The 26,344-nt window shown below is 39.1% G+C and overlaps 1 protein-coding gene and 1 long non-coding RNA gene across 2 annotated transcripts; both read left to right on the top strand.

Moving 5' to 3' along the window:
* Nucleotides 1-287: 287 nt before the first annotated feature.
* armh3 (armadillo like helical domain containing 3) lies at nt 288-25,498 on the top strand. Its single transcript, XM_028018448.1, has 26 exons — nt 288-414; nt 2,006-2,115; nt 2,212-2,268; nt 2,648-2,794; nt 3,668-3,775; nt 3,910-4,002; nt 4,137-4,211; nt 4,311-4,397; nt 5,518-5,574; nt 5,711-5,754; nt 6,210-6,270; nt 6,360-6,406; nt 9,486-9,561; nt 9,753-9,846; nt 10,975-11,076; nt 12,529-12,587; nt 12,677-12,742; nt 12,899-12,968; nt 13,402-13,462; nt 13,557-13,645; nt 14,698-14,780; nt 15,737-15,863; nt 16,058-16,133; nt 18,433-18,511; nt 22,945-23,061; nt 24,439-25,498. Exons 2-26 carry the CDS (start codon nt 2,014-2,016, stop codon nt 24,529-24,531), a joined length of 2,070 nt encoding a protein of 689 aa, XP_027874249.1. The 5' UTR covers nt 288-414; nt 2,006-2,013; the 3' UTR covers nt 24,532-25,498.
* Nucleotides 19,728-22,841, top strand: LOC114145073 (uncharacterized). Its single transcript, XR_003595609.1, has 2 exons — nt 19,728-19,930; nt 20,097-22,841. It is a non-coding gene; the product is annotated as an uncharacterized LOC114145073 (long non-coding RNA).
* Nucleotides 25,499-26,344: the final 846 nt, after the last annotated feature.

Raw genomic sequence — 26,344 nt, 5'->3', positions numbered from 1 at the left:
TTTTACAATTTAAGAAGAAATTCTGAGCTGAGCAAAAATAATTTTGCATTACATTTCATTTTGTGAGCACTTTTCCATTTTGTTTAGTGTACATCTGTGAATCTAATGTGGTGCGAGGCCTATGCACATTTTCTTCGTACAGTAATGTCTGATTGCTTTGTTTTCTTCTTCAGTTGTTTTAAGTGTTCAAATGTCTCCCGTTCGTGATAAAGAGTCAAGGAAAAAAAAAAAGGATTTCTAATTATTTAAAAGAAAATGTCATGTTTCAGAGAATTTAGGAGGAAATACATGAACAAACCTGTCGGACGTTAAGACCCTGGAGAGCAGCAGGATGCTAACAGGGCGCTAACAGCTAACTGCTGCCACAAGAATTCATGAACTACATTACCATTGGCATTTGACTGTTTGACTGAGGTACGTACGTGGAAATCAGCATATATAAACAATAACACACGGGCGTTTAACCAGTAATTACGCAGGCGTTTGTCACTTAGCTCGTAGCAGTTAAAACAGTGGTAGCCAACATAAATAACGATAGGCATCAGCTAGCTTAGCGTTAGCCAAAGCTGCGAAACATCTATATATAAAAGGCCCGGTTGAGTTTACAGTTGGTGATTTAACGGGCTTGCATAGCGGAGCTTAATGGGGGTTTTTTCTGCGGGATGAAAGTATCTGATGGTCATGATTTCGCTTTTTGTAGTTTTAAGAAGATGGGACAAGTTCAGTAGAACTGGCTTATGAAGCTAACGCAAGATAAGGTAGCTAGCAGCTGATTTCACCTAGGACTGATCAATATTGACTTCATCAGTAGCAGCCAGTTTCAGCCGATGACTGATCGAAAATATTTCAGTGTGCAGTCTCTAACTTTTGTCAAGTAGTGCTCTGCTAGCATAGCTATTGAGAAAGTGCACTTGTGTTGGTATAAATGATTAAAAGTCAGTAAACTATTAACTTTGGCAATTCAGTTCTGAGAAGGTCGTTACTGTGCTGTGCGACAGTCCTGACTTAAATTATTCGTCTTTAATGATAGTATATGATCATAGTAAGTGAAGTGAGACAAATGGGAAACTATTTTTGTAAATGTAACCAGTGACAGGTTATTTACCTGTTGCTGAATCGCTGCATTGTTTACATTACACTGTAGATTAATTCCTGTTCATATTGTGCAGTCATTTGTCTAATCTAGCCCATATGAGCTTCATTATTTTAGGAAATAGGCTGCAAAAACGACTAATTCCATTAGTAGTAGTACAACTCCTAAAATATTTCTGTCTGTATTATTTTAGGTACATTTTCCAGAAACCACAAACATGCAGAAAAGAATCAGACATGTTACATCTATTACCTTATTATTATTTTTAGCTAGCTGTGGTTGAACATATGCGCATCTCAGAGACATTATGACAAACGTGTAAGGGGATTGAAACACTCAGTGGTGTTAATGTCAGGTGTAAAATAAGACATTGCACATTTGCAGAGACTTGTTTTGGGGATTCTTTGCAACTTTTAGAGTGTTGGTATTCCTGTGTTGTGATGCTATTGTGTTGAATTATGAAGTAAATCTTTTTTTCATGTCTTTGGTTCATCCATGTTTCTGAATCTGTGGGAGAGGCCAGTGAAAGCAATGCGTAAATGGGTGTGGAATGACTGTAAATGGCGATTGCTCCCAGCCACTATTTGTCACTTGGCAGCATAGTCAGTGACATAAATCCCATGTCAAGCATTTCCTGCAATAATTTCTGTATATTGAGAACTAATCAGAAACAAGTAGAGTACACCATTAAGAGCTTACGAGATTGAATGAAGATACAGAGATCCAAAATAATTTACAGCCTCCACCTGCTGCCCAAAGAACTAATTTTGCTATAAAAAAAAAGCTACTGCTAGCACATTGTAATTATATATATATTGCAATTTAAGCATTTGTTAACGACGGCTTGTTTTTGTATACCTCCTGATTTCGCACACTGTTTGCATGCTAACTCCGTTTCCGCTCTCTTTGCAGACTTAGTCATGTCTCAAGTTGAGAAGAAAGCAGGGCTGCTGAGGAGGACGTCATCCTCTAAAAAACCTTTGAAAGAGAAGGTGGTTCTGATGTACGACGAGATTTTTGCTGTGAGTGCTACGGCGGGTGGTAAGACGTGGTGGGTGTTTTCAGAAAGGAGTAAATGTTCCAGTGCTGACAACGTCGTCCTTTCTATGCCTATTTAGAAAGAAGACCCGGCTAAAAATAACCCTCGCTTCTGGGACGAGCTGTTTCTCATGAAGGTAGAGAAAACGCACTCCAGTGGAAATGTCTGCAGACATGATTGGAAATTTGTCATCTGACCTGGTTAGCGTGATTGTGAAGTGGACTGAAAATCTGCTGTCAGATTGCAGTTTTCTCCGCAATCTGACAGCAGAGAAAACTGCTGTCAGATGGCAAGAATCTGTTCCTGTGTTCAAGCTAAAAGAGGAAGTGCTAATTTACTCAAATCAGATTGAACTGCAGCATGACTGTATCAATCTGCCAAGTGGTGACATTTGCATAATTTGTCCATATTCTCGGTTTTACTGTATTTAAAACAGATTAAGTGACTTGGTTTTTTTTAAGGATATTATTGTGAAATTATTTTTTGACCCAGTTTGCTACATTTTTTGGTTTCAGGTGAACTTGGAGTATCTGGAGTCCAAATTGGAGAGTGTAAATGGGGAGGAAGTGCAACGTATCCAAGACAACATCAACTCCCTGTTTCACCACTGCGTCCAGGCTCTAGGAGAGGAGCACCAGATCAAAGTAGTCAACGCCCTGCAGGTAACTGCAGGATGTCCGTGCATCCTTAAAAAGTCTTGAATTCATGTATCTAAAATCAAGGCCTAAACTGTCTTGAATTCATTAAAAAAATTGCCTTAGCTGTATTAATCAGAGGTCACAAATGTTGTCGGCATTGTCGGCAGGGCTACTATTCTATCTTGTGGGACTTTTCCATTACATCTGCACTTACGCAAAATCAGCTACTAACACATTCTTGCTATCTGGTTTTTTTTGTGTCTATCATGGATAAGTGGAATTTTATCATCAGTTGGCTGCAGGATGTTTGTTTTCATCATTGACTCACATCTGTTCCCCACCCATTTGGGGGCGAGCCCATGTTGTACAAAAAAATCATAAACTTTTAATCTTGGTCTATGGGCCGTAGAGTGTGAGAAACACAAAGAGCCAGAAATGTCATTGTTTTTGCTGCGCTTGATTGTAATACAGAAGAATCCCCCAATCGTTCCCTTTATTTATAGCCTTTTTTCCTGCCTTAAATGTCATTCACGGTGGCATTAAACAGGTCTTAAAGTATTTTAAATTTGACTCTCTGAAATCTGCAGGTACCCTGAACTCATGCAGGGATGCTTGCGATCTTCAAATCAGAATGTTGATTCGGCAGTAGATTAATTGCTTTAAGTATTTTTTTAAATATATGAACACTTGGATTGCGAAGAGAAAGTGTAAATACAACAAAAGATATAAAAAGTGTAAAATACGAAGGAAACCTATTTCTAGAACATCCAGTACTATAAAAATTTTTGCTTTAATGGATAAAACAACTTAATCCAGTCACACTATTCTTTCCAGTTTATATATTCAGGAAGGTTTTCACATCTTGCAGCAATCTTTGATCTCTGCTTATCTTGCCAGACTCTCTGTGCACTTTTCCGAGGGGTTCATCAGAAGAACAAGTCTGCATCCGGCTTCGACATTATTAACATGCTCATGGGCTTTGACAAGGCGGAGCAGAGGATGAAGGTGTGTGATAAATCGCCTTTTTAAAAGAGAAGCCATCTGTGCAATAAGTAAAGTACCTGGGGGTAAAAAAAAGAGCACAGCCTGACTGAAGCTGTTATGTTTGAGTTGATTCAGGTAGTTTGTGTCTCTTTCAGGACCTGATGGAGAGATTGGACAGCCTACTTTGTGGAGACAGCTCAGAGAGCCTCAAGAGCCTTTGCCTAAAATTGTTACTGTGTTTGGTGACGGTGAGAAGAATAGATAGGATGTAAAAAAAAAAAAAAGCAACAAAAAAACATAAATCTTACTGTAATGTGCTTAGATATTTGCTTCTCATGTTGTTTAAACATGACTCATAAATGCGGGAAAATTATATTTCCAGGTAACGGATAATATAAGCCAGAACACAATTCTGGAATATGTGATGATCAACAGTATTTTTGAAGCTATTCTACAAGTAAGTGTTTTTCTTATGTAGTGATATTTGATATGTTGTTTTTAAAACAGTTTGTGCCCTTTTGTTAAGTGATGCTTCAACTTTTTCTTATCGTCTCAGATTCTGTCAGATCCGTCCAGCAGAGGGCAGCATGGGTATGACGCAGTGGTTCTTCTGGCGCTTCTGGTCAACTACAGAAAATATGAGGTGAACATAACATTTATATGTGTGCTGTAGTGTACAATATGCAGAACAAGAATCATATCTGATGAAATTATATGGGCGATAAGAGCATCAGAGTTTCTTTTTTATTTAAAATTAATAAAAAGATGTAACCAACTCTTTTTGTTTCAAAATATCCTGAAAGCAAATTATTCTTTGTCATTAAATGTATGAATCCTTTTTGCCCAGAGGATTATTACTCACAAAGACTCTTTCAAGATAATTAGATGATATGAATTAGGACATTTAATTTTCCTTTGGGAAAAATAAAAGTATTTAAGATTTGGAATTGAATTAGTTAAGCTATACCATGGTTTTAAAAATAGTGATTTCTAAGCCACAGAAGATCATGCATGTTCTGCATGGTTTAAAGCAGGGGTGTCGAACTCCAATCCTCAAGGGCCGCTGTCCTGCAACATTTAGATGTGCCTCTGCTGCACCACACCTGAATAGAATAATTAGGTCATTAAGGCTCTGGAGAACTGATCTACACAAGGAGGAGGTAATTAAGCCATTTCATTCCAGTGTTTTGTACCTGTGGCACATCTAAAAACTGCAGGACACTGACCCTTGAGGACTGGAGTTTGAGACCTGGGGTTTAAAGTTATTGTAATGCAAACAGAAAAAAGTTTTGTGATTGAAATTGTCTCTGACATGATCTGATTTCTTTAATTTAAAAAAGAACAAGTATACGCCCTGCTGCCGGCTCTAATAGACTCATAGCCAATTCAAGCCATTCATGGTTTGGAATTGGCATTAGGTTAATAATGTTAGAACTTTATAAACCTCACCCCTATGCCACTAAATTTATTTAAGCACTGCACGAATGATATAGCAGTGACTGTGTAGCACTGTTACATATAATCTCATGCCACACTATGCAGATGTTCTGTCTGCGTTTATGAAGATACACTCACTTTGTTTGACACTGTAGAACATTGCCCAATGGAAAGGTAATGCAAATAGCAACATACGATACACATAGAGGATATGATTTTTTAAAATATTCCTTATTTCTGCAGGCCTGCTGTTCTTGATACTCCAAGTGTAATATCGGCCTAAGTGTAATATCTGTGTTTTTCTCTGATTGCATTTCTTTCTTCAGTCTGTGAATCCATACATTGTGAAACTCTCCATTGTGGACGATGAGCCGACGCTCGATGTAAGTATGCTATTGCTCGCTGTCTCTTCATTAAATAACAATGGTGAGAAGCAGATCTGGTGCAGCAGGCAACCTTTTCATCCGGTAGATTGTTAAATGTATCATCTTTGAACGACTCATTGTATGTTATTCCCAGGGCATGGGCGTGGTCCTTCATCAAGCTCTGACAGAATATAACAGGTGAGATCTTTACGTTTCTTCACATGACTCAAACTGGTTTGTAATAGCTGTGTGTGTGTGTGTGTGCGCGCGTGTGTGATGAGGCTGCTGGTGTCATCAGTGTTTCTATTTCTGCTCTGACGAAGGACAAAAACAATACAAGTTATTTATATCTGGCAGTTTGCTCTGGTGGTCTGTGATGTTTTTCCAGATGAGGGGGAATTAAAATGCTGTCTGTGAAGAAGGTTTGGTCCACCTGCATTCAAAGACAGACGCATCAGAGTGATGGATGGTGGCTTCATGGAGCTGCTTGTTGTGCAGCCTATTGATAATATGTTGGAGTATTTTCTGTGGATGTGTGTCTGATTGTAAACATCGATCTCTGTTTGTGCTGTTATGTGACTCTCTCCTTTTTATTTATAGATGTATAATTTCCCATTTTCTATTGGTTGTTTTGGGTTTTTTTTACATATTAGACAATACAAAGATAAAGAGGAAGAGAACCAGGGCGGGTTCTTCTCAACTCTCACTAGTATGGTAGGTTCCACTTTTATTTCATGGTTTTAAAATAAACCATTTTTTTTTAAATGCCTAGTTTGCTTATGCTGTTATCTTTTTCTCCACAGGTGGGCAGCATGTTCATAGCAGACGTTGATGAGAAACTCTCTGTACAGTAAGTTCAATGTTTAGTATGAGGCATAGGGCTGTATAATTATATCGATTCTACGATATTTATTGATTTTTCATTGGCAAGTATCGATACGTTAAACCATACAAGTTCATAAGCTTATACCGTCTTTTTAACAGGTCTGGTTTTTGACGACGTAGCAGCAACACTCCACCTCCCCCAGTCTCACTTTCAATTTGTGCTTAAAGTGCACATTATAAACTACACACCAGTTTTTAATTGTGTTAATAAGCCAAGTAAAACCGGAGTTATGCTAAAATAAGTAAACCATATTTTTCCGAATGTCAGAGAAATGTCAAAAACCGGCTTTTCCAGTTACAGTATGTGAAAGGGAATGAGCTTCCAAACGTAAAAAACGAAACGCAACATTAGATTCCTTTGTTTTTGGAAATCTCAAATCTTCCATAAACAACAAATAACGATGGGCTGTATTTTTTGTTGCTAAGAAACGAAGCAAAGTTGAGCAAGTAGCGGCGCGAACGGAGCAGCGGCAAAAGCAGTGAGATTGCAAAATTAATGCAAAGTTTGGATATCGAAGCGACTGGTGGCATCCACTTCGTAATTTGTTTTTAGCTTAGTGGTTTCTGTTCGGTATATAAAGGATTACCTGAAGAGCAGACAGTGGCTCTCTGTTTTGAGCTGGAAAACGAAGAGGGGAAACCCGCAGCCCAGTCTGGGCGCAGTGAGGATTGCCATGATGACGACAGCTGACCGATCGTTCTTATTATCAACTGACAAAGAGTATCAGAGACTGAGAGAACGATGAGATCCTGGCAGTTTGAGAGGCAGCTACTCGGAGATCCAAGCAGGGGAATGGCGGCGCTGCGCAGCTGCAAGGAGTCGATCACTACGACTCCTTGTCGTAGTGATCGACAGAGCCACTACCCCAGCAGCTAGTAGTTAACAGCTTACAGCCACGGCTAACTCCGGGAGCCAAGGTAGAAAAACCTTTTCCCTATAGTCCAAAAGACTTTTTTTTACTCCAAAACACAGCCACAGTATGTTCAAAATAAAAACGTACGTGCAATCATTTGCATATTTAGAGTCTGGAGAGGCTGATAATCTCCCCACTCAGCTCCTAGATCACTGTGGAAACCCATCCATCCATCCATCCATCCATCTTCTTCCGCTTATCCGAGGTCGGGTCGCGGGGGTAGCAGCTTCAGAAGGGAGGCCCAGACTTCCCTCTCCCCGGCCACTTCTTCTAGCTCTTCCAGGGGAATCCCGAGGCGTTCCCAGGCCAGCCGAGAGACATAGTCTCTCCAGCGTGTCCTGGGTCTTCCTCGGGGCCTCCTCCCGGTGGGACGTGCCCGGAACACCTCACCAGGGAGGCGTCCAGGAGGCATCCTGACCAGATGCCCAAGTCACCTCAACTGGCTCCTCTCGATGTGAAGGAGCAGCGGCTCTACTCTGAGTCCCTCCCGGATGGCTGAGCTTCTCACCCTATCTCTAAGGGAGAGCCCAGCCACCCTACGGAGAAAACCCATTTCGGCCGCTTGTATCCGCGATCTCGTTCTTTCGGTCATGACCCAAAGCTCATGACCATAGATGAGGGTGGGAACGTAGATCGACCGGTAAATCGAGAGCTTCGCTTTTTGGCTCAGCTCTCTCTTCACCACGACGGACCGGTACAGCGCCCGCTTGACAGCAGACGCTGCGCCAATCCGCCTGTCGATCTCCCGCTCCCTTCTTCCCCCATTCGTGAACAAGATCCCGAGATACTTAAACTCCTCCACTTGGGGCAGGACACCCCCCCTGACCCGGAGAAGGCACTCTACCCTTTTCCGGCTCAAGACCATGGCCTCGGATTTGGAGGCACTGATCCCCATCCCGGCCGCTTCACACTCGGCTGCGAACCGATCCAGCGAGAGCTGCAGATCACGATCTGATGAAGCCAAAAGGACCACATCGTCTGCGAAAAGCAGAGATGAGATCCTAAGACCACCAAATCGGATCCCCTCAACACCTTGGCTGCGCCTAGAAATTCTGTCCATGAAAGTGATGAACAGAATCGGTGACAAAGGGCAGCCCTGGCGGAGTCCAACTCTCACCGGAAACGAGCCCGACTTACTGCCGGCAATGCGGACCAGACTCTGACACCGGTCATACAGGGACCTGACAGCCCGTATCAAAGGGCCCGGTACCCCATACTCCCGGAGAACCCCCCACAGGGCTCCCCGAGGGACACGGTCGAACGCCTTCTCCAAGTCCACAAAACACATGTAGACTGGTTGGGCGAACTCCCATGCACCCTCCAGGACCCTGCTGAGGGTGTAGAGCTGGTCCAGTGTTCCACGACCAGGACGGAAACCACACTGCTCTTCCTGAATCCGAGGTTCGACTATCCGACGGACCCTCCTCTCCAGGACCCCTGAATAGACCTTGCCAGGGAGGCTTAAGAGTGTGGAAACTTTGAGTTTTATGTAAGATCCACATGAATTAAATGACAGAAACTAATTTTCTCACTGCATCTTTGATTCATTTTGTCCAACTGCAGACTGTTAGGCTCTGTCCAATCAGAGTCAGGTATTGTCTAGTTGTTGCTTTTAATCAGGTTTCAGTTAATTAAATCCAAGTCTATGGAACACAAAATGTCACTACAATCACTCTGTCCTTCTAAAATCTTTCAGAAAATCGGAAAAGTGCATCAAATCATATCGAATTGTATCGTTTGCCAAATATTGTGATACATATCGTATTGTGATATATGTTATTATTTTTTCCTTAAAGAAATTAAAAATGACAGAAAATATTTTTACAAAAAAGGTTTTTATTTCATTTATTCCTTCCGTGAGTTAACCCTAATTCAAAGTCAAAATAAATAGAAGCTGTAAAAAACACTCGTCAAACAAGATGGTTGTACTTGGGTGGTTCGGTCTGAACTATGGAGTCTACTAGTGGGAAAAAATATCCAGATAATTAAATATGATTAATTGATAAAATCGATTTAACCTGCAGGGAGTCTTAACTTCTGTTTTAGCCAGATTTATCTGGGAAAAAAGCCTCTTTTTCATTTAATCATTAATTGTGTCCATTTTGAAACATTTCCCTTTCCGACTTTCAGGACAAACGAGGCAATTCTACTGGCACTTTACGAGGCGGTCCACCTGAACAGAAACTTCATCACAGTGCTGGCACAGGTAAAATAACATTTTCGCATTAATTCTTACTACTTTGGGAGTGGAAGGAGGACATGAGTAGTAAATAATTTTAAAGGTTTTGAGCTCCCTATCTATCACAGCAATTCTTCTTTCTCCAGTGTTTTTGATCTGGCTTTAACCGTTGCTGCCTTTCACATTAGGGAATCTTTGTGTTTCTGATCTCTCAACAGAGCCATCCTGAGATCGACATCGCAGTCACACCCTCCACTCCCACTCCAACAACACCAACAACACCACTCGGCACGACACCACCCTCCCTAGATGGTAAGGTACTCACTTTTATGTACAGAGCGACACGAGCTGTGACGATGTTTCTGTTTGGAGAGGTGGAACCATTTGCATTTAGAAAGTGCTTATCCTGCATAAAATAGTAAAATGTTCCCCAAAATTATCTTAAAAAGTTTTTCTTCTTACTTAGAACTGCAGCAGCATGCACATGAGAATGATTGACAGCGCTAAGACCAGCCTCCTGGCTCTGATTAGTTGTTGCTGACATTGTGTTGTGTTTCTGCAGATGGCAGTAGGAGCACAGGGAAGACACAGAGGAGCTAATATTTTTAATAGATTACTTGTCTCATTTTATACTGTTGGGACAGTTAACAAATATGTAAAAAAATAAATTATATTACCTACTGCAGCTTTAAGTTTTTTTTTCTTTAAAAGGAGTGATGAAATCTGTGTAGATGATAAAGTTACCTTTTTCTAAGTGCAGAAGTGCCTGTCTGTTCACTTCCATTCAACATTTTTATTACATCTTAAAGAGTTGATGAGTACCTAAAACCTTTCACACCGTCAAAATAAAATGCCCACGTATTGTACAGGTAGAAGTTTATTATGCAAGAAAAATTATGAAGTATAAACCACATAATTACATTGTATAATTAATTTTTTCCAAAAAATAATACACGGCTGTCACTCCAGGTTTTGTGGAAGCCGTTTCTTGTCACTAGCATGTTCAAAAGCAGGTCATTTCCGACACACGCGCCCTCTTACTGTTAAAAGCTGTTCCTTTCTCTGCCCGGCTCTCCTTCCATTTCTGCTTTTCCCTGAATAAAATATTTATGTTCAGCTTTCAAACACAGATATGCGTGCTACACGCAGACTATCTTCATGCCATTTCATGGAAGCTTCCAGTTAAACCAGACTTAGCCAGGCACACGCGTGTTTGTAATCACGTGTCCTGAAAAAGCTCAGACTGCAGTAGGCTAAGAACGAGTGTTTGGTTGGGAACTGTTGATCCCTGTCTGGACCCAGTGGTGTAATAAAGCTGCAGTAACTAGATAAACAAGTTTAGTTCTTTTCTCAGAAAAACCTCCTTTCTACTGGGTGCACATATTTCCCTTTTTGCATATTTATGTTAAACTGAAGTTTAATTTTCTGCTTATTGTGCAGTGATGAATAACCCAGAGCTGCCCTTGGATCCCAACCTGCAGACCAGCAACCTTCTCATTACCTTCCTCAAGTATGCCTCTATCGTAATGCAGGATACTAAAGGTAAACAGAGAACTTGCCGTCATTCTTTTTTCTTTGCCTCAAGTCATTCTTCATTCTCCTGTCCGATTATCTACACTGCCTCTTTCTTTTAAATAGTTATACTGTGTTTAATTGTTGCGGACAGGAGAGGCAGATAGTAAGCCTTTCAAATTGATTCACTTCCAGCTCTGGTTCAGAGCAACCTGGATCTAAGAGCAACCCATCTTAGATCCAGTCCTTTTATAGAATACAAATAGACTTTATTGTCCCACAGTGGGCGAAATTCAGGTGTAACAGCAGGAACAAGATATGTGGGTTCACACAAAAGATCAAAAAGTGTTACTTTTTTTCATATTGAGTTTTTTAAAATCCCCTTTTGTCAAAGAAAACCAGTGCATTAACTCATCTGATTGGTTGAGAACCAAGAGTGGCTTACATCAGGTGTTGAAGGCTCAATTACTGAGGATGAACTAGTTTAAACAAGCCAATAATCGTGTTCGTATTTAAAACACAGTGAGCCCTGCACAGAGTCTGGCCTGCAAGAGAGGGAGGAGAAACGTCAACCTGAGCTCAGAGATGTCATGTATTTTGAAAAATAAAAGATTGTATGCAAATTTATATCAGTCATTACTACTGACAGTTTTTTACAAAAATGCAACAGTGTTATTACAAGATGAAAGTCACATTTCACGCCTCCCTTATGTTTATCTGCTGTAAGTAATGTTATAATTATTAGCAGTAGTAGCAGTAGTAATAGAAATATTTAGACTAATAATGTACATAATAATATTGCAGTAGTAGTAGTACATGTACATCAGAACATCCTGAATAACTTCAATATATTCTGGCACTTATTTGAAAAGATGAAGCTTATATACTATATAGATTCATAACAAATAGAGTGAAATATTTCAACCCTTTAAATGTAGTACTCTGAGTATGCCTTACTGATAATGAAAACCCCACATTCAGCCTTTAAGACATTAGAATATTGCATAGAATCAGAAAAAATATATATTTTAAACTGAAATGTCAAACTTGCTGAAAAGTATATTTTCATTACAGTTCAGTCAAAGCTCTGGTTGGGGCTCCTTTTGCATCACTTAATATGGCGCAGCATGCAGTACCTGCCTCACAAAATGAAGTAGAGATAAAATTCCCATCTATCAGTCTGCAAGCAGTTGACATGAAGCAGACAAACCAGGTTGTTCTGAGAAGCACAAACATCTGGACAAAAATGAACAAACCAGGCAGCTTTAACTTCCTTTTGAATGTGCTGGAGACAAAATCATCCTCAAACACACAGTGTCATAATAAAGATAAAAAAAACAGCTATGTTTATATACTGTATTTGCTCTAACAGATCAGTCTAAGGTTATGATAGACAGAAAGGTTTAAGGCATGCCAGCAGTGTCTGAATCAAAGTTGTCTCAGAATCATTTTTGTCATCAAGAGGCGTTTGTGTATTTACAGATGAGCATCGACTCAACAGCGCCAGACTGTGCCTGATCATCCTCACGTGCATCGCTGAGGTGGGAGCTTCTCCTCTGCTGTAAGCGTTACATCTGTCCGTATTCTCCAAACGTCTGAACGCTTCTGTGTTTGTCGGGTTTCACCACAGGACCAGTACGCCGATGCCTTTCTTCATGACGACAACATAAACTTCAGAGTCAGCCTCCACAGGATGGTAAGTTTGTGGTGCGCAACCGCTTCACGCCGCTTCTGCTCGTTTGAGTGGCTTTTATGTAACGTTAAGATTTAAAATCAACTTTTCAGTGCTGTTGTGTTAGAATGTGTGAATCTGCAAAGATAAAGTGATTTTATTTATTTATTTTTTTGTCAGCCGATGAGACACCGGAAGAAAGCGCCGGGTAAAAACATCCCTTCACGTCCGCTGGTTTGTGCTGTTCTAGGTAAACATTATTCAACCGTAATCTCCCATCTAATTTGAAAACAATGTTTTAATATTTTAAAACATGTATATTTTGCTGTAATACATGTATTATTGCAGATTTAAGAAAATAAAGAAAATAGATTTTTTCCCCAACTCAAATGATTTTTGATGCCTTGCTTTTGTTAGCTTTTGACGCCACAGTAAAAGTGTAGCGTAGTTATTATACACTATAATATAATGACTACACTAAACCAAGCTAATTGGTTTAGCTCTATTTCTCGTTATCTGTCTGCCTTTTTCATACAGGTCTACAATTTCCTTTAAAAGAACCATTTTTGATTTTACTCTCGTTACTAAATTAAACTCAAACTTGTTGCTTTTGAGGCTAAACTAAGTTATTTCTTTCTAACAGTCTCGATTTCTTTTCCTGCTCTCTGGATTCTTGCATGTAGATCTTATGGTGGAGTTTATCGTCACTCATATGATGAAGGATTTCCCCATGGATCTATACTTGTAAGCACACATTCAAAATCAAGGATATTGTTGTGGTTCGTCTATTATTGTGTTTTCTTGACAACAAGTTTTAAATCGTCATTTTCCTTTGAAGGCGCTGTGTTCAAATCATTCACAAACTGCTTTGTTACCAGAAGAAATGCAGAATCAGACTACACTACACCTGGAGAGAGCTTTGGTCAGGTAAAGTTACCTCCCTTTACGTTTAGCTGTGTGTGCTTGTGTGTTTTGTTTTGTTGAATAAAGCTGCATCTGCTAGTACAGTGTTGTTGTCAGGGTTATTGCTTAGCACAGTGTTGAGGTGCATTAACTGATCAGAAAAAAAATAGATTTATGAGATTTTGACAGGCTGGTGAATGAGACTGAACAAGCTCTAAACTGACTGATCATATTATATCATATTGCATTTGTGAACGGAATAATTGTTACAAACAAGTGTTGCAAAAATTAGAAATTGTACATCTACCATTTTTAGTTTAAAGTGACTTAAAGAAGCATTGTCATTTTTCATTCAAGTTGATTATTACACAAACACACACAGTGTACTGAACCACAATATTATAACAGTATTGAGACTTTAGTGATCGGACCACATGGATATATTTATTATGCTTCCTCTGAACTTCGAGTAATTCTGTTTTGGCAGAATAAGCCCATTTTCTTCTTAACTCGATGTGATTGTTGTTTTGAAGACGTATTGCATCATTGAGGTTGGATAATGACTCTGAAGAGAGATCCATCCATTTTGGAGGCCTTACTTTTAGCTGGGTCAACACACAATAGGGTAACATTTCAGCTTTGTAATGGCTTCATCACATCTCATTGGAATACAGATTTCTCTAATCAGACCAATAATCACCTTAATTCCCCGAGTAACACAGGCTCACCCCTCTCGGTGGCGATAACGGCTTAACAGAAAATAAACCCGGAGACGAAAAATAGCCGAATTAAAACACCCGATGCTTTTATCTTCCTTCGGTGTGCTGTTGTGTCAGCTTACGTCGCCGTTTGTTCTGAGCAGGCGCTCGTTTTAGGTGCCATGATGGGTTTTGTTTTCCTCGGTAAAAGCTTGCAGACATCCTTGATTTGGTGTTGGTGTTCCTCAACCCCCCTCCTGAGTTTCATTATCCTCCTTAATGAAGATGCCCACTGAGAGGCTGCTGCTATCTGCCTCTGCTGGGAGACAATACTCCTCATTATTTCTTTAACGCTAGCATGTCTTTCTCTCTACGCAGCTCTCATCAACCTGCTGAAGTTCCTGCTGTCAAATGAAACAACACTACTGGCCAAACACAACATCTTTCACCTGGCCTTGCTGGTGAGAAATGCGGACACACACAAAAAGTGGTGATGGGAGATTTATGGACCAGCCAGTGCTTGTTGTGTTAATGTTAAAGTTTGCTGTTTGTAGACCTGCAGGTGTGGGGCACCGCTAGCTAAAAAAGTTGGTTGCCCTAACCCCACAGCGCTAATAATAATCATTAGTTATGCTAATGTAGTCATTAGTTATGCTATACCAACACAGTCCTTTGCAGTACCCTGATGCTAAAAACTTCAATTCAAACCATATAAATACTATAACCCTCAAGGATCAGTTTAATTTTGACATAATTTACACCTTTTATAATTCCCTTAAATGTTGTGTTTATGACAATATCTTGTTCTCTTGTGTCCGTGTTTTATTTTATTCCTGTGTGTTTCTTTTTTCAAATAAAGTCATTGGGGGAAAAAGAGAAAGTAAACAGAACTGCTATGTAAACAGTCTTCACCCATTTCAAAATAAGAGCATGAATATAAAGTCAATATATTCTTAAGTTGATAAGCAAAACTTCGACACAGATGTCAAACTGTTAGCGCTTTAGAATTTATCCAGAAAGATGAATTCAGGAGAAGTTAGATGTGCTGAACGTTAGCAAAAGCGCTAAACAAATAATTTGTTCTGCTGTTGGTGCATTAGCGGGAGAATGCCCACCGCTGTTATGGTGACATCTGAAGAACAAGATGGTTCTTCAGTATAAGTTTAGTTTTTCATTTGAATTTCTCTCAGTCAATCTCAAGTCAATCATTTGAATTTCTCTCCTAGACCGCAACCCACTTCCTCCATTATTATTATTATTATTATTGTTATTATAGTCACAGTTCTGATTAAATATCTTCAGATATGGTGACATCTGAAGAACAAGATGGTTCTTCAGCATAAGTTTAGTTTTTCTTACAAATCCTAATTTTGTGTGCTTCATATGTGATTTTCCTGAATCTTGTCTCCTTTTCTAGGTGGTAAACTTGTTCAACATGTTCATAACCTACGGAGACACATTCCTGCCCACATCCAACAGCTACGACGAACTGTATTACGAAATTGTCCGAATGCACCAGGTCTTTGACAACCTCTACTGTATGGGTACGCTTGAAAACCTTTTCGTAAATCGTGGAGCGGAGCAGAATCACAGAACCTCTCTAGCTACCTAGCACCAGTTTCGCCCTGGAAACAGGCTTTAGTGTCTCTTTCTAAAAATGCGGGACATGAATTATGGGTTAATTTACAGAAAAGGGAGGAAGCTATCAGATCATGTTTTTTTCTCCTCTTCCTTCCAGTTTTGAGAGTATCCACCAACACAGGACAGTGGAAGGAGGCAGCCAGCAAAGTCACGCACGCCCTCGTCAACATTCGGTAAGGACGCTCGCCCACTTAGGTGAATGAACACTGCAGATCACCCTGAACACAACACTCCCACAGGACAGCGTCAAGCTTTAGGATGCTTTTCTTCAGCAGGATTGTTTAATAAGCCTATAGTACATACAGAAAGGAGAAAAACTCAACAAACTATTTCTGTTAGAGGAGTAGATAGTTTACTGCGTTGAGGAACGTAAGGAAATAAGTTGCAGATCTTCATTAGCGCAGTGCACAGCACAGTAAATAGGCATGCAGCTCCGCACCTATCAGTCACACATCCCAAAGGATTTTCACTTGACTCACAGTACAACAAACGGAACAAAATCTAAAAATGGAAAAAGTTACATAGCTTATTCAAATGATGGTATAAAAACAAAAACAGTAAAACCTTAATTAAAATAACATGTCGAGTTCACTTGAGGCTCGGATCGGACTACATCTTCAATGTATTTTTTTTAATCTCATGTTTTAGATAGTCCAGAACTAAACCCAATTTATAATCTGTCAGGAGAACAGAAGCTCACTGAGGCTCTCCAGCCAAGTTGACCCAACTTGAGCCGATTTGTGAAGATGAGCTGAGGAGGTAGAGACAAACCCTGAAACAGTGCAGCTGTGACTATATCTGCATCTTTTTCCTTCCTCCTACAACAATGCACTAGTTTGAGAGGGTTTGTTGTTTTAGATCTAAATAAAGTACCTGTAAATTTGTGCTTGTGACGTGACAAAATGGTAAGAAGTTGAATTGGGATGAATACTTGTGCTTTTTCAGAGAGCGACGAGTTGATTTAAATGCTTCGACCCAGAACCTGAAAAGACTATTTGACAAAATTAAAGAATGAAAGCGGAGGAGGTTATAAAGAGTTCAGTTAGACGACCAAATGAACTCAAATGAAGGATCTGATTCAATTTTGCCTCCATTAGTTCTCTCCTCTGTCGTCTCTTTGTGCTCACAGAAGAATTACAGTGACAGAAAAATCTCTCCAGTTCTGTCACACTAATATATTTGATATATTGTGCCCTCCAAACTAACACAGGATAAGCCATTTAATCTCCCAGCTATGCTTATTGAGTCAACTTGTATTTGAGCTACTAAGCAGTTTATTCTTCAGACTGAGAGCTAATGCTGAAGAGCAATGTCTCTGAATTTACATTTGTGATTCTCTATTGACTCGCTCATGCTCAGAGAGACAGTAAGGAATGCTGGGAGTGAGTTATGAAGTCACCAGACTGAGTGCTGCTGCTGCTGCTGGTTTTTACCACTCGACTGGTTCAGTTTGCATCTGAACTGGTTTAATAAGCGAGCTTTAGGTTCAAAGGTCAGTTTGGAAAATCGCTGTTTATAGACGTTTTATCTCTCTGACTGTAGATCTGCTCAGTAGGAATAAAAACAAGTAGAAATCTTTAAGGGGGCAAAAACTCACAACGTTGTAAATGTTCTCAAATTAAGATCGGTTTTTGTTTTCAAAATATTTTGTGTTAAATTGTGCTACTGTGCTAGAAAATGTTATTATTTTAGGCTTTTTACACATCTTTACAACGGCTGTCAGTGATTATGAAGCAATCTAACTTCCTAATGTGCGTATATTCGACCTTGAGAAGTCCTCTAGCCTCCTTACTTCATTTCCTCTTTTGTGTTTGATGGACACATTTGCTGTTTAGAGCAGATTCTCTAGTGTCTGATGAATTGAGTTCTTTGTAATGTAGTTTATCCTCTTATGTTAACACTCTGGGAGGTTGCTTACGGAAATCCTCTTCAGATGAAGTGATTAAGTCGTACCTTCAGTAGTCCTGTATGATGGAGTCCAGTCGAATTTCTGTTTGCGTTAATCTGAAGCAGATCTGTTTTATGCTTCTCTTTCACCTGCCGTTTGTCCCGCCGATTTTAGAGCCAGATTTACTTTGCTCTAAAATATGTTTCCATGCCAACAGATTATTGGGGTTCCTGCTGGGTTTCCTGTTTGAAGTTTGGTACAATTTTCCATTAATTAGCCCAGATCAGTGATTGGCTATGTTAATGTTCCTCATGCACAAGGAAAACTGAAACTTATTTGGAAATGTTATGCCAAATTATTACATTCTTCACTTTAAGTATTCTAGATGTATTGTATAGTTTGTAAAGGAAAGTTGGGATCAGCAAGTCAGACCTCAAATAAAACTTTTGTCTCCCACCTTCTCTCCACTGCTCAAAACATTGACAAAATTGGCAGCGAGTTCCCATAAAGGAGACATTTAACATATTCTATCTTCAACTTTTCAGCAAGGCTCTTTTTGTTTTATGTTTTTTTTTATCTTACAGTGCCATCATCAACCATTTTAATCCCAAGATTGAGTCGTACGCCGCAGTGAACCACATCTCCCAGCTGTCAGAGGAACAGGTAAACAAAAAACGCTTCGATTCTTTTACTCTGAATACGAGTTTGCTCTGCAACATCCTTGGATTATTTGGGTTTCGACGTGTCTGAAATCTGACCAAGTGATCCCCAATCTATGAGATTAAGTAAACTAAAAACACAGGAAACATTGATGATAGTATGTAATGGAGATTCTCTGCATTTTATTGAAAAAAATAAAGTGTATAGATTCAGTATTGGCAACAGTTGGGTGCCAGAAATACACAATTCAAACTCTGTTTGTGATGATGATGATGATGATGAGAGATCTTTCACAGGGCCTTTCCTACTGTGCTTTTAAGGCAAATATGAAAATAAGATTTAATACTTTTAAAACATCTCTTCCCACACTTCTTGTAAATAGTTACATTTCACATCGTCCCTCTGGCTTTGAGATTCACTAAAAGTGAGAAAAAAGTAATTAAAAAGACGCAGCTGGACAACTTCTAGCCACTAATGTGTTTCTTAATTACTGTTTGAAGAGTATAAGAAGGCGGCGCGCTTTATTTGGGCCCGACTGCAGACATTTATCATTTATGCGAAAACTGTGAGGATGGAAAGCGCCGCATGGAGACTTCCTTTTTATTCCCACCTGATAGGATAGTAATGGATTTGGTCATTATGTGCTTTAATTACCTCTGTGCTTTTATCTGCTGGATTTATTCACAACAATGGGGAGAACAGCAGAACTTGTCCTGGGCTTGAGCGTTTTTGTTTCTCCACATCACATTCATCCCCACTAATACATAACTTATCAAACCTTAGGCAGCTTTTTTTAATATATATATATATATATATATATATTTTTTTTTTTTTACATTAGTTCAGTTTTGAGGTGTTGCAAAAATAATTTATAAATTGTATTGCATTTTTTTTCTAAAGCCCCGCCTGTCTCAGTTACGGTCAGAGTTCATGATTCAACAATAACCAAGAGACAGATCAAGAACACTAAATCTTACCAAGTATTTTTGGTCTAGTTTCTAGTGAAAATATCTTAGTGCACTTGACATAAGATAAAAATAACTTACAAATAACTTTTCAGCAAAATATAAGAGCTTTGTTTAAGTCAATAATTCCTTAATATTGATTTTTTTTTTTTTAAATCAATATTTTCTAGATTATTTCACATATAACAAGACATTTTTTCATGTTGCAAGTGAAATAATCTGTCAGTGGAACTGTGACTTTTTCACCAATTTTAAAGAATTATTTAATTAAAACAAGCTCCTGTGTCTTGCTGAAAACTTACTTGTAATGCATTTTTTTTTCTTATTTCAAGTGTGCTAAGACATTTGCATTAATACTAGATCAAAAGTACTTAATGGTGAGATTTGTTGTTTTTTTTTGCAGTGATCAAATGCGTCACTGGATGGCAAAACAAAGTTCAGCTTTTGGAGTGGCCTAGTCAAAGGCTGGGCTTAAATCTGCTGAATCAAAATGGCGCTCTATCTAAAGAAAAGTGGAGCAGATTTCAATCCACAGCGATGGAAAACATTCATTACCACATATGCCAGCTTCTCCAACTTGTCTACGATTAAAATTAGTTTGATCAGAAACTAATTTTAATCAGAAACATTTTATGAAATCTGTGAGGGGAGTAAATACTTTTTCACTGTAAATACTTTTGCACTGGATGCGTATACACTCCTCACTATCTGCATGTTTTCATTGAATCCAACCAGAAACACATTAAACATCTATGACTCTTGTTTCTATGATCAGTTGCAGTGGTCCAATATAGTGCAATATGTTTTCTGAATATATTCAACATATGTTTACTATTTGATTTAATGGATTTTATCTGAAGATATAAAAAAAAATACATTGTAGCATTAGATGTAATACGTCTTTTGGGATTTTATGTTATATTTACTGTAACAAAAGCAAAAGAAAATCAGGGAAATCAAATGAAACATTGATGAAAACCTCCAACCTAACGAAACCCTAGCTGCGCTTTTAGCAGCCGGTTACAGCATGCAGTACTGTAGATGAATTTAGAAACTCAAAGAGGGGCCAAAGGAGGTTAAAACCCTGTCCAAACCTCCTGACTAAGCTTTTTGCTTTATGCTGACCCTCGTGTCAGCACGCAGGTTTTACTGAACAATGGTGAACACTGGTGCATAATTTTAAAAAGGGTCACGAAGGAAAATTTATCCCAGTTTGATCCTTTAAGCCACACAATGTCCCTGACTGCACATATAAAAGGATGGTCAGTTAAAAAGATGGAAAAATATCTAGTTCAGGAAGTGCTGTAAGGTGAAAAATGTGGAAAGTAGTAAATAAATGAATAATGAATGACTGTGAAGAACCCAGAAATACAGCATTAAATCAGAAAATGCAACACAATGAAATGAATAAAAGTTTCTAAACGCATTTCTTGTGACCTCTTTCCGTTTGCACTTTGTTCAACTGGTAGGGAGATATACAACATATTGGTAAGTCTTTATTTTCGATAGCAGCAGTCAGATCTCGACCAAACGTTTTCTGTCTATGCATCTCTAGTTCCTGTCATTTCATTTTTAGAGGATGTTTTCTTGATTTGGCTCTTGCAGTTCTCATCTGTTGCTGGGAGCTGCAGCACCCGCAAAGCTTTCTCAGATATTTAATTTTTCCCCAGAATGAAACGTAGGGCGACCTTCTGCACGGTTTTTGTTAGTAATGTGACGGAAGAACAGCTCCTTTGGAACATGTGGCATTTGTAAAGAAATTAAAAACACTAAAGGAAAAACTAGAGTTAACCGGTCGTACGATTTCCTGAACAAAATAGTCCAAACTCAGCGGCGTTCACCCGAAGAGACGACGGCAACAACACACATCTTCTTTTCTGCCTTTCTGTTGTCGTGTTCTGTCCCTCAAAGCGTTTTTGTTTATTTGTTTGTTTTTTAATAAAATGAAGCAAACTTTGAATTTCCAGGCCTCTGACACAATGGCCTTACAATTGTGGAAGACGGATGATCCCTGTAAGTACAGAGCGCTAAAATGCGCACAAACACTGACTTCACATCACACAAGATCAGACAACTTCACTGTGTTTTCTGTTAATTATTATTTATTCATGAATTCAAACAGAAATAAAACCTGCCGATTATATATATATATATTTTTCTTGCTTAGTTTTCCATTTTCCTTTCTTCAGTTTTTCCCATTAGAGGTTGGAGGTCAAACTTTGCTGTACACATTTTTATTTTTATTTATTTATTTTTTTTGCACACATGTAGCAGTGAGGCAGCGGGGCTGTGACAAAAGAACAGGGGAATAAGGAAGAGAAGACGTGTGGCCATGAATATTTTAACGGCGCACTTCCAGAGAGGCTGAAAGAGAAGCGGCAAGCAGAACAGGAACTATTAGGCACTCGCTGTGAATTTAAAAAAAAAACGTTTAAATAATAGACAAATGTTTGTTAACGCTGTTAGGTTCACATCTGTTAAAATGACACTGAATCCGACTGTATCGACGTTAAAAAAGCTTTGAGCTGCGCAGCTCTGAGTCCGCTGGGGCCAAAACACGGGAACAAGCAGAAGGGACTTTGAACGTTCAGCTTGTATGTATTTGTCTGAGGTCTCTTTGGATTAATTATTCATGCAAGTGCATCAAAAAATGAATCAACAAAAGATATTTTTTAAGAGTCGAGTCACCTGTTCTCATCAAAACCTCTTCAGACGCCCATGAGTGAAATGAGGGATTACACAGGATCCAAAGTGTTTTACGAACTCAACAATCTACGCAAGTCGCCTTTATACAAAGGAAAAAAAACATTATTTATACCATGGCAGAATAAAAAGATACAAAAAGCATATTTAGTGGAAATTGTATTCCAAAGAACTGAAAAAACAACTTTCATCTGCATAATAATGGATTTAAAGCTGCACTGCCCTTTGACCTCTAATAGCAGCCAGATTATTTTCAGCTTCTTATTAATTAGGATTGCTGGTTAGTTGAGGATCAACCAATCCATTCATTTTATTTTACTACAGCAATCTAATGTTTTCCTCATGTAAAACACTTTGATTCTGATCCTGATGCTGATCTTTGGTGATTTTAAAAAAAAGCACCAAGAAATAATTTAGGTCAAAAATTGAGGATTAATAGAGACTATGAAATGCAAATGAAGTGCAGAGAGATTGTGTGAATAATCTGGGCAGGATTGCTGTCTGTTAATGACACTTATAGTTGCCTGGTTGGTGGGGGGGGGGTGTCTGTACCACGTAGCATTGCATCTCTCCACATGATCCTTCATGAATAAAATAATGCAGTAAAGTATTTAAAAACTCATCAATAATTTACATTTCCTCTCTCTGTTCCACCGTGTCACCCTGAGACACGGGAATTTATTTTAATCATATACTGTAGTGGTTTGTTTTCGTGACCCCATATTTCTCTTATTCTTATCATTATTGGTTTGTTTTTCACCTGTTTAGGTTTTGGAGGTGGTCCGCTCCCATTACGACACTCTGACCCTGAAGCTGCAGGACGGTCTGGACCAGTTTGAGAGATATTCAGAGCAGCCAAAAGAAGCTGCGTTCTTCAAGGAGCTGGTGAGAGACCAGATGCGTTCGTGGACTCGCCGCTCCCCTCATCCAGCTCCGCTATCCGTCGCGCTTCAGTTTTTCCCGTCCGTCCTGTCGGTTATTAATCCTTCCACCTGTCTGTCTGCTGTTCCGTCTGTCCATACTTTCTCCTTTCATACGTCACTCTATCCGTCCGCAGCCTGTCAGCCGCTGTTGTTTTTACAGCGTCCCTAATGAAAGTGTTATGTTGAATTTTTGTAAATCTTCTATCAATGTAGTTTTTTTCTTTAGGCAGTCACACTTAAGCAGGTTTAAAACCCCACTCTGTAATTAATATCATATTTAATTACTTTGGTCACTCTGAGACCATCCAATTAATTTAAGAGATTAACAACAGACCAGGGAGGCGTATTGTTTTTTTTGTTGTTGTTTTTTTTTTGTTAAATGTCCAGTGTGACAACCGGGAAGTTTTTTTGATCAATTTTTAAACTAATAAGATCAGATTAACTTTAATTTACATTTAAGATGTAAGAATTTTTGGTAACACCTTATTTAAATGGGGTGTGCATAAGACTGACATGATGCTGTTATAAACATAATGGTCATAAACATGATATAACATCTGTTATGAACATGAAGGACTCTTCATGAATGTTTGACTGTTGTCATGAAGCGTCATTTGGTAAATAATGCAACTTTTAATAGAACTTTGCATTAAAAGGGTAATTATTGACCAAATAATGCAAAGTTTACACTTTTAATGCATTTTTAAGGCAATTTTTAGTGCAACGTTACATTAAAAGTGTCATTATTTACCAAATGACACTTCATGACAATAGTTCATGAAGAATCCTTCATGTTTATGACCATTATGTTTATGATATCATGTCGGTCTTATGCACAGCCCTTCAAATAAAGTGTTACTGAATCTTTTTAAATATTTTGTCTATATAAATATAGAAATAACATTTATTTCAAATATTTTTCAAACTACCAAGTCGGACGTGCGTTCAAGAAACAAACAAGCTGCTAGTTGCCGGCCACGGCCTTTTCTTGGAATAATTTAGCTTTTGGAGTGTAGAAGGCCGTGCGTGTGCCAGGTTTTCATATCCTTATGATATGAAATGGGAACCTATTTCTGTCTACAATGTGGGGTTATGGGGACCATTGCTCCTTGTGGGGACATTTTCTTGGTCCCCATGAGGGAAATTGCTGGTTCTGGGTTAGTGGTTTAATTCTGTGATGGTTAGGTTTAGGGTAAAGGTTAAGTTAAGGGTTAGGCAGATGGTTAGGCTGTAGAAATTAATGGAAGACAATGTGAAGTGATGAAAACACGACTGTGTGTGTGTCCTCGGCTCGGTGGGAGTGTGTTTTCTCTCCAGTGACACCCGTTTCTGTCTGCAGGTGCGCTCCATCAGTCTGAACGTGAGGAAGAACGTCTCTCTGAACACGCTGAGTCAGGACGTGCTGCTCAAAGAGTTCTCCACCATCTCCTGAACCTTTGGGTTAACCTTCATGTGCATGTGGACCCGTACACACACACACACACACATGCAGCCATCCCACACAGACCAGACAAGTCCTCAACGGTTCTTTCCATTTCCACAACCTTCGTCCGTGTACCAAGCGGTGGAAAACCGACGGACGCCGCGCCGACTGACCCGGACGCAGCAGTCCAATCTCTGTCCACGCTCTCTTCTTCTGTGGTTCTGGACGTATCTGAATGCAAACAGTTGGACTGTTACTGACAGGAGAACAAAAAGTATTTCTCCTGCTGTTCATATAATCCCAGTTCGTGACATTTTAGGCTTTCCATCTTCCGAAGCTGAGGTGATGGTGGTTCTGAGCTGTTTTGACCCGAGTGACTTTTGTTGATTTTTATTTTGTTTTTGCTCTTGAAAATCTGTAGTGGAGTGAATGTAAAAAGAAACAAACCTCTGGTATTTTCTACTTTTATTTCTGATGAAGCGTAGAACAATAAGGCGACTGAGTTGAAGATGCCGCAAAGTGATTAAAAACTGACGACAGCTAATGAGAAATCCCTGCTGTTACCGTCATTTCTTTTTAACAAACTAACCTGGAAGTGTTGAGGTGTTCACACACACACACACACACACACCTGTGTGCGTTTTGGCACTAATTACGACTGTTTATAGCGGGAAAAACAACCTTGATATAAAACTCTCTGAAGTGATTATTTTTAATTTAAAGTCGACGTTAATTATGTAATTTTATCCAGTGTATGGTCTGTCTGTCCTCTCTAAATCCTGTAGGTGTATTTATGTTTTTTTAGTTTTTTTTTTATAAAGATTCCTTTCCAACTTAATTTTTTTTTCTCAGATGATGGATACATCACCACATCAAGTTTCTTTCGCAGCCTTTCATCAGATCAGCTAATGTGCGCTCGGTCACCTCACTCAGCAGATGTGTTTTCTTTTGATGAATACAGTGACTGAAAACAAACGTTTTTTTGTTGGTCTGGGGTCATTTGTTGCTCCTGAGTTTCCCGTTTAGCAGCTGTGAAATGTGAGGCTTGTCTCCAGCTAGACAGAGCGCATGTGGGCTCGGCTGCACACTCGACTGAGTCGCTTCTCTGTCCACCTTGTGGAAAACGAGCTTTGTTCCTTCAGGTGAAATGAAAATACTGAGGGGCTTTGTGTTTGGTGCAGGACGTAAGAGCTGGTTTATCGCTGAGTTTGAAGGGCTTCTGGTAAAAGTTGTGAACCAACATGGTCTCACCTGCAGCAGATGTAGGGAATCTCAATACTATGCATCCCTGTGAAAAGGCCAGTTTTGTGAGGGAGTAAATGAGAACGTAACTAATTTCAAAATGTGACGATTGCATTTCCAGTTGCAGGATAACTTCTCTCTACCCGTTGAGGAGCCACAGTCAACAAAATGGTGGCAGCTGGTGATACAGGTGTTTGCCCAGGGCTCTATTAGAAAGTGGGGTGCACAAGCTAGCAGCTTTTCTGTCAATTACAATGTGGAAAAGTTTTCCATTGTTTTTGTTTTTTTCAGCAGTCAGTCCTGCTGAAAATGTTTTTTTTTTAATCTGATTATCTTATCTAGTTTTGACTAAAGTGGAAATAAGACATCAAAACCTTGGTTGAGATCTCCTGAAACCTGGTAAAAAAAAGTATTTTAATAAAAAATAAACACATGCGAAACATATTTTTTCTTCAAGGAAAGCCATACAAATATAAGGAAATTTGATATTTTCAAAAATCCAACTCCTGGAAAAGTAGCTATTTGTCTCTGGAAGTACTTGGAAAATATCCCTCAAGTAAAATTATGAAACATCAGAAAA

This window comes from Xiphophorus couchianus, chromosome 5 (genome assembly GCF_001444195.1).
Source record: "Xiphophorus couchianus chromosome 5, X_couchianus-1.0, whole genome shotgun sequence".
NCBI lineage: Eukaryota > Metazoa > Chordata > Actinopteri > Cyprinodontiformes > Poeciliidae > Xiphophorus > Xiphophorus couchianus.
Note: the sequence above shows the minus strand (reverse complement) of the source record. Positions and strands in the feature narration are given on the sequence as shown.

What these genes read in the sequence shown, in the direction of transcription:
- armh3 (XM_028018448.1), top strand. Translation starts at nt 2,014, where the DNA reads ATGTCTCAAGTTGAGAAGAAAGCAGGGCTGCTGAGGAGGACGTCATCC. An exon ending in ACGATGAGCCGACGCTCGAT is followed by an intron (nt 5,575 to 5,710) that starts GTAAGTATGCTA and finishes TGTTATTCCCAG; the next exon opens with GGCATGGGCGTGGTCCTTCA. An exon ending in GCTGGTTTGTGCTGTTCTAG is followed by an intron (nt 12,969 to 13,401) that starts GTAAACATTATT and finishes TCTTGCATGTAG; the next exon opens with ATCTTATGGTGGAGTTTATC.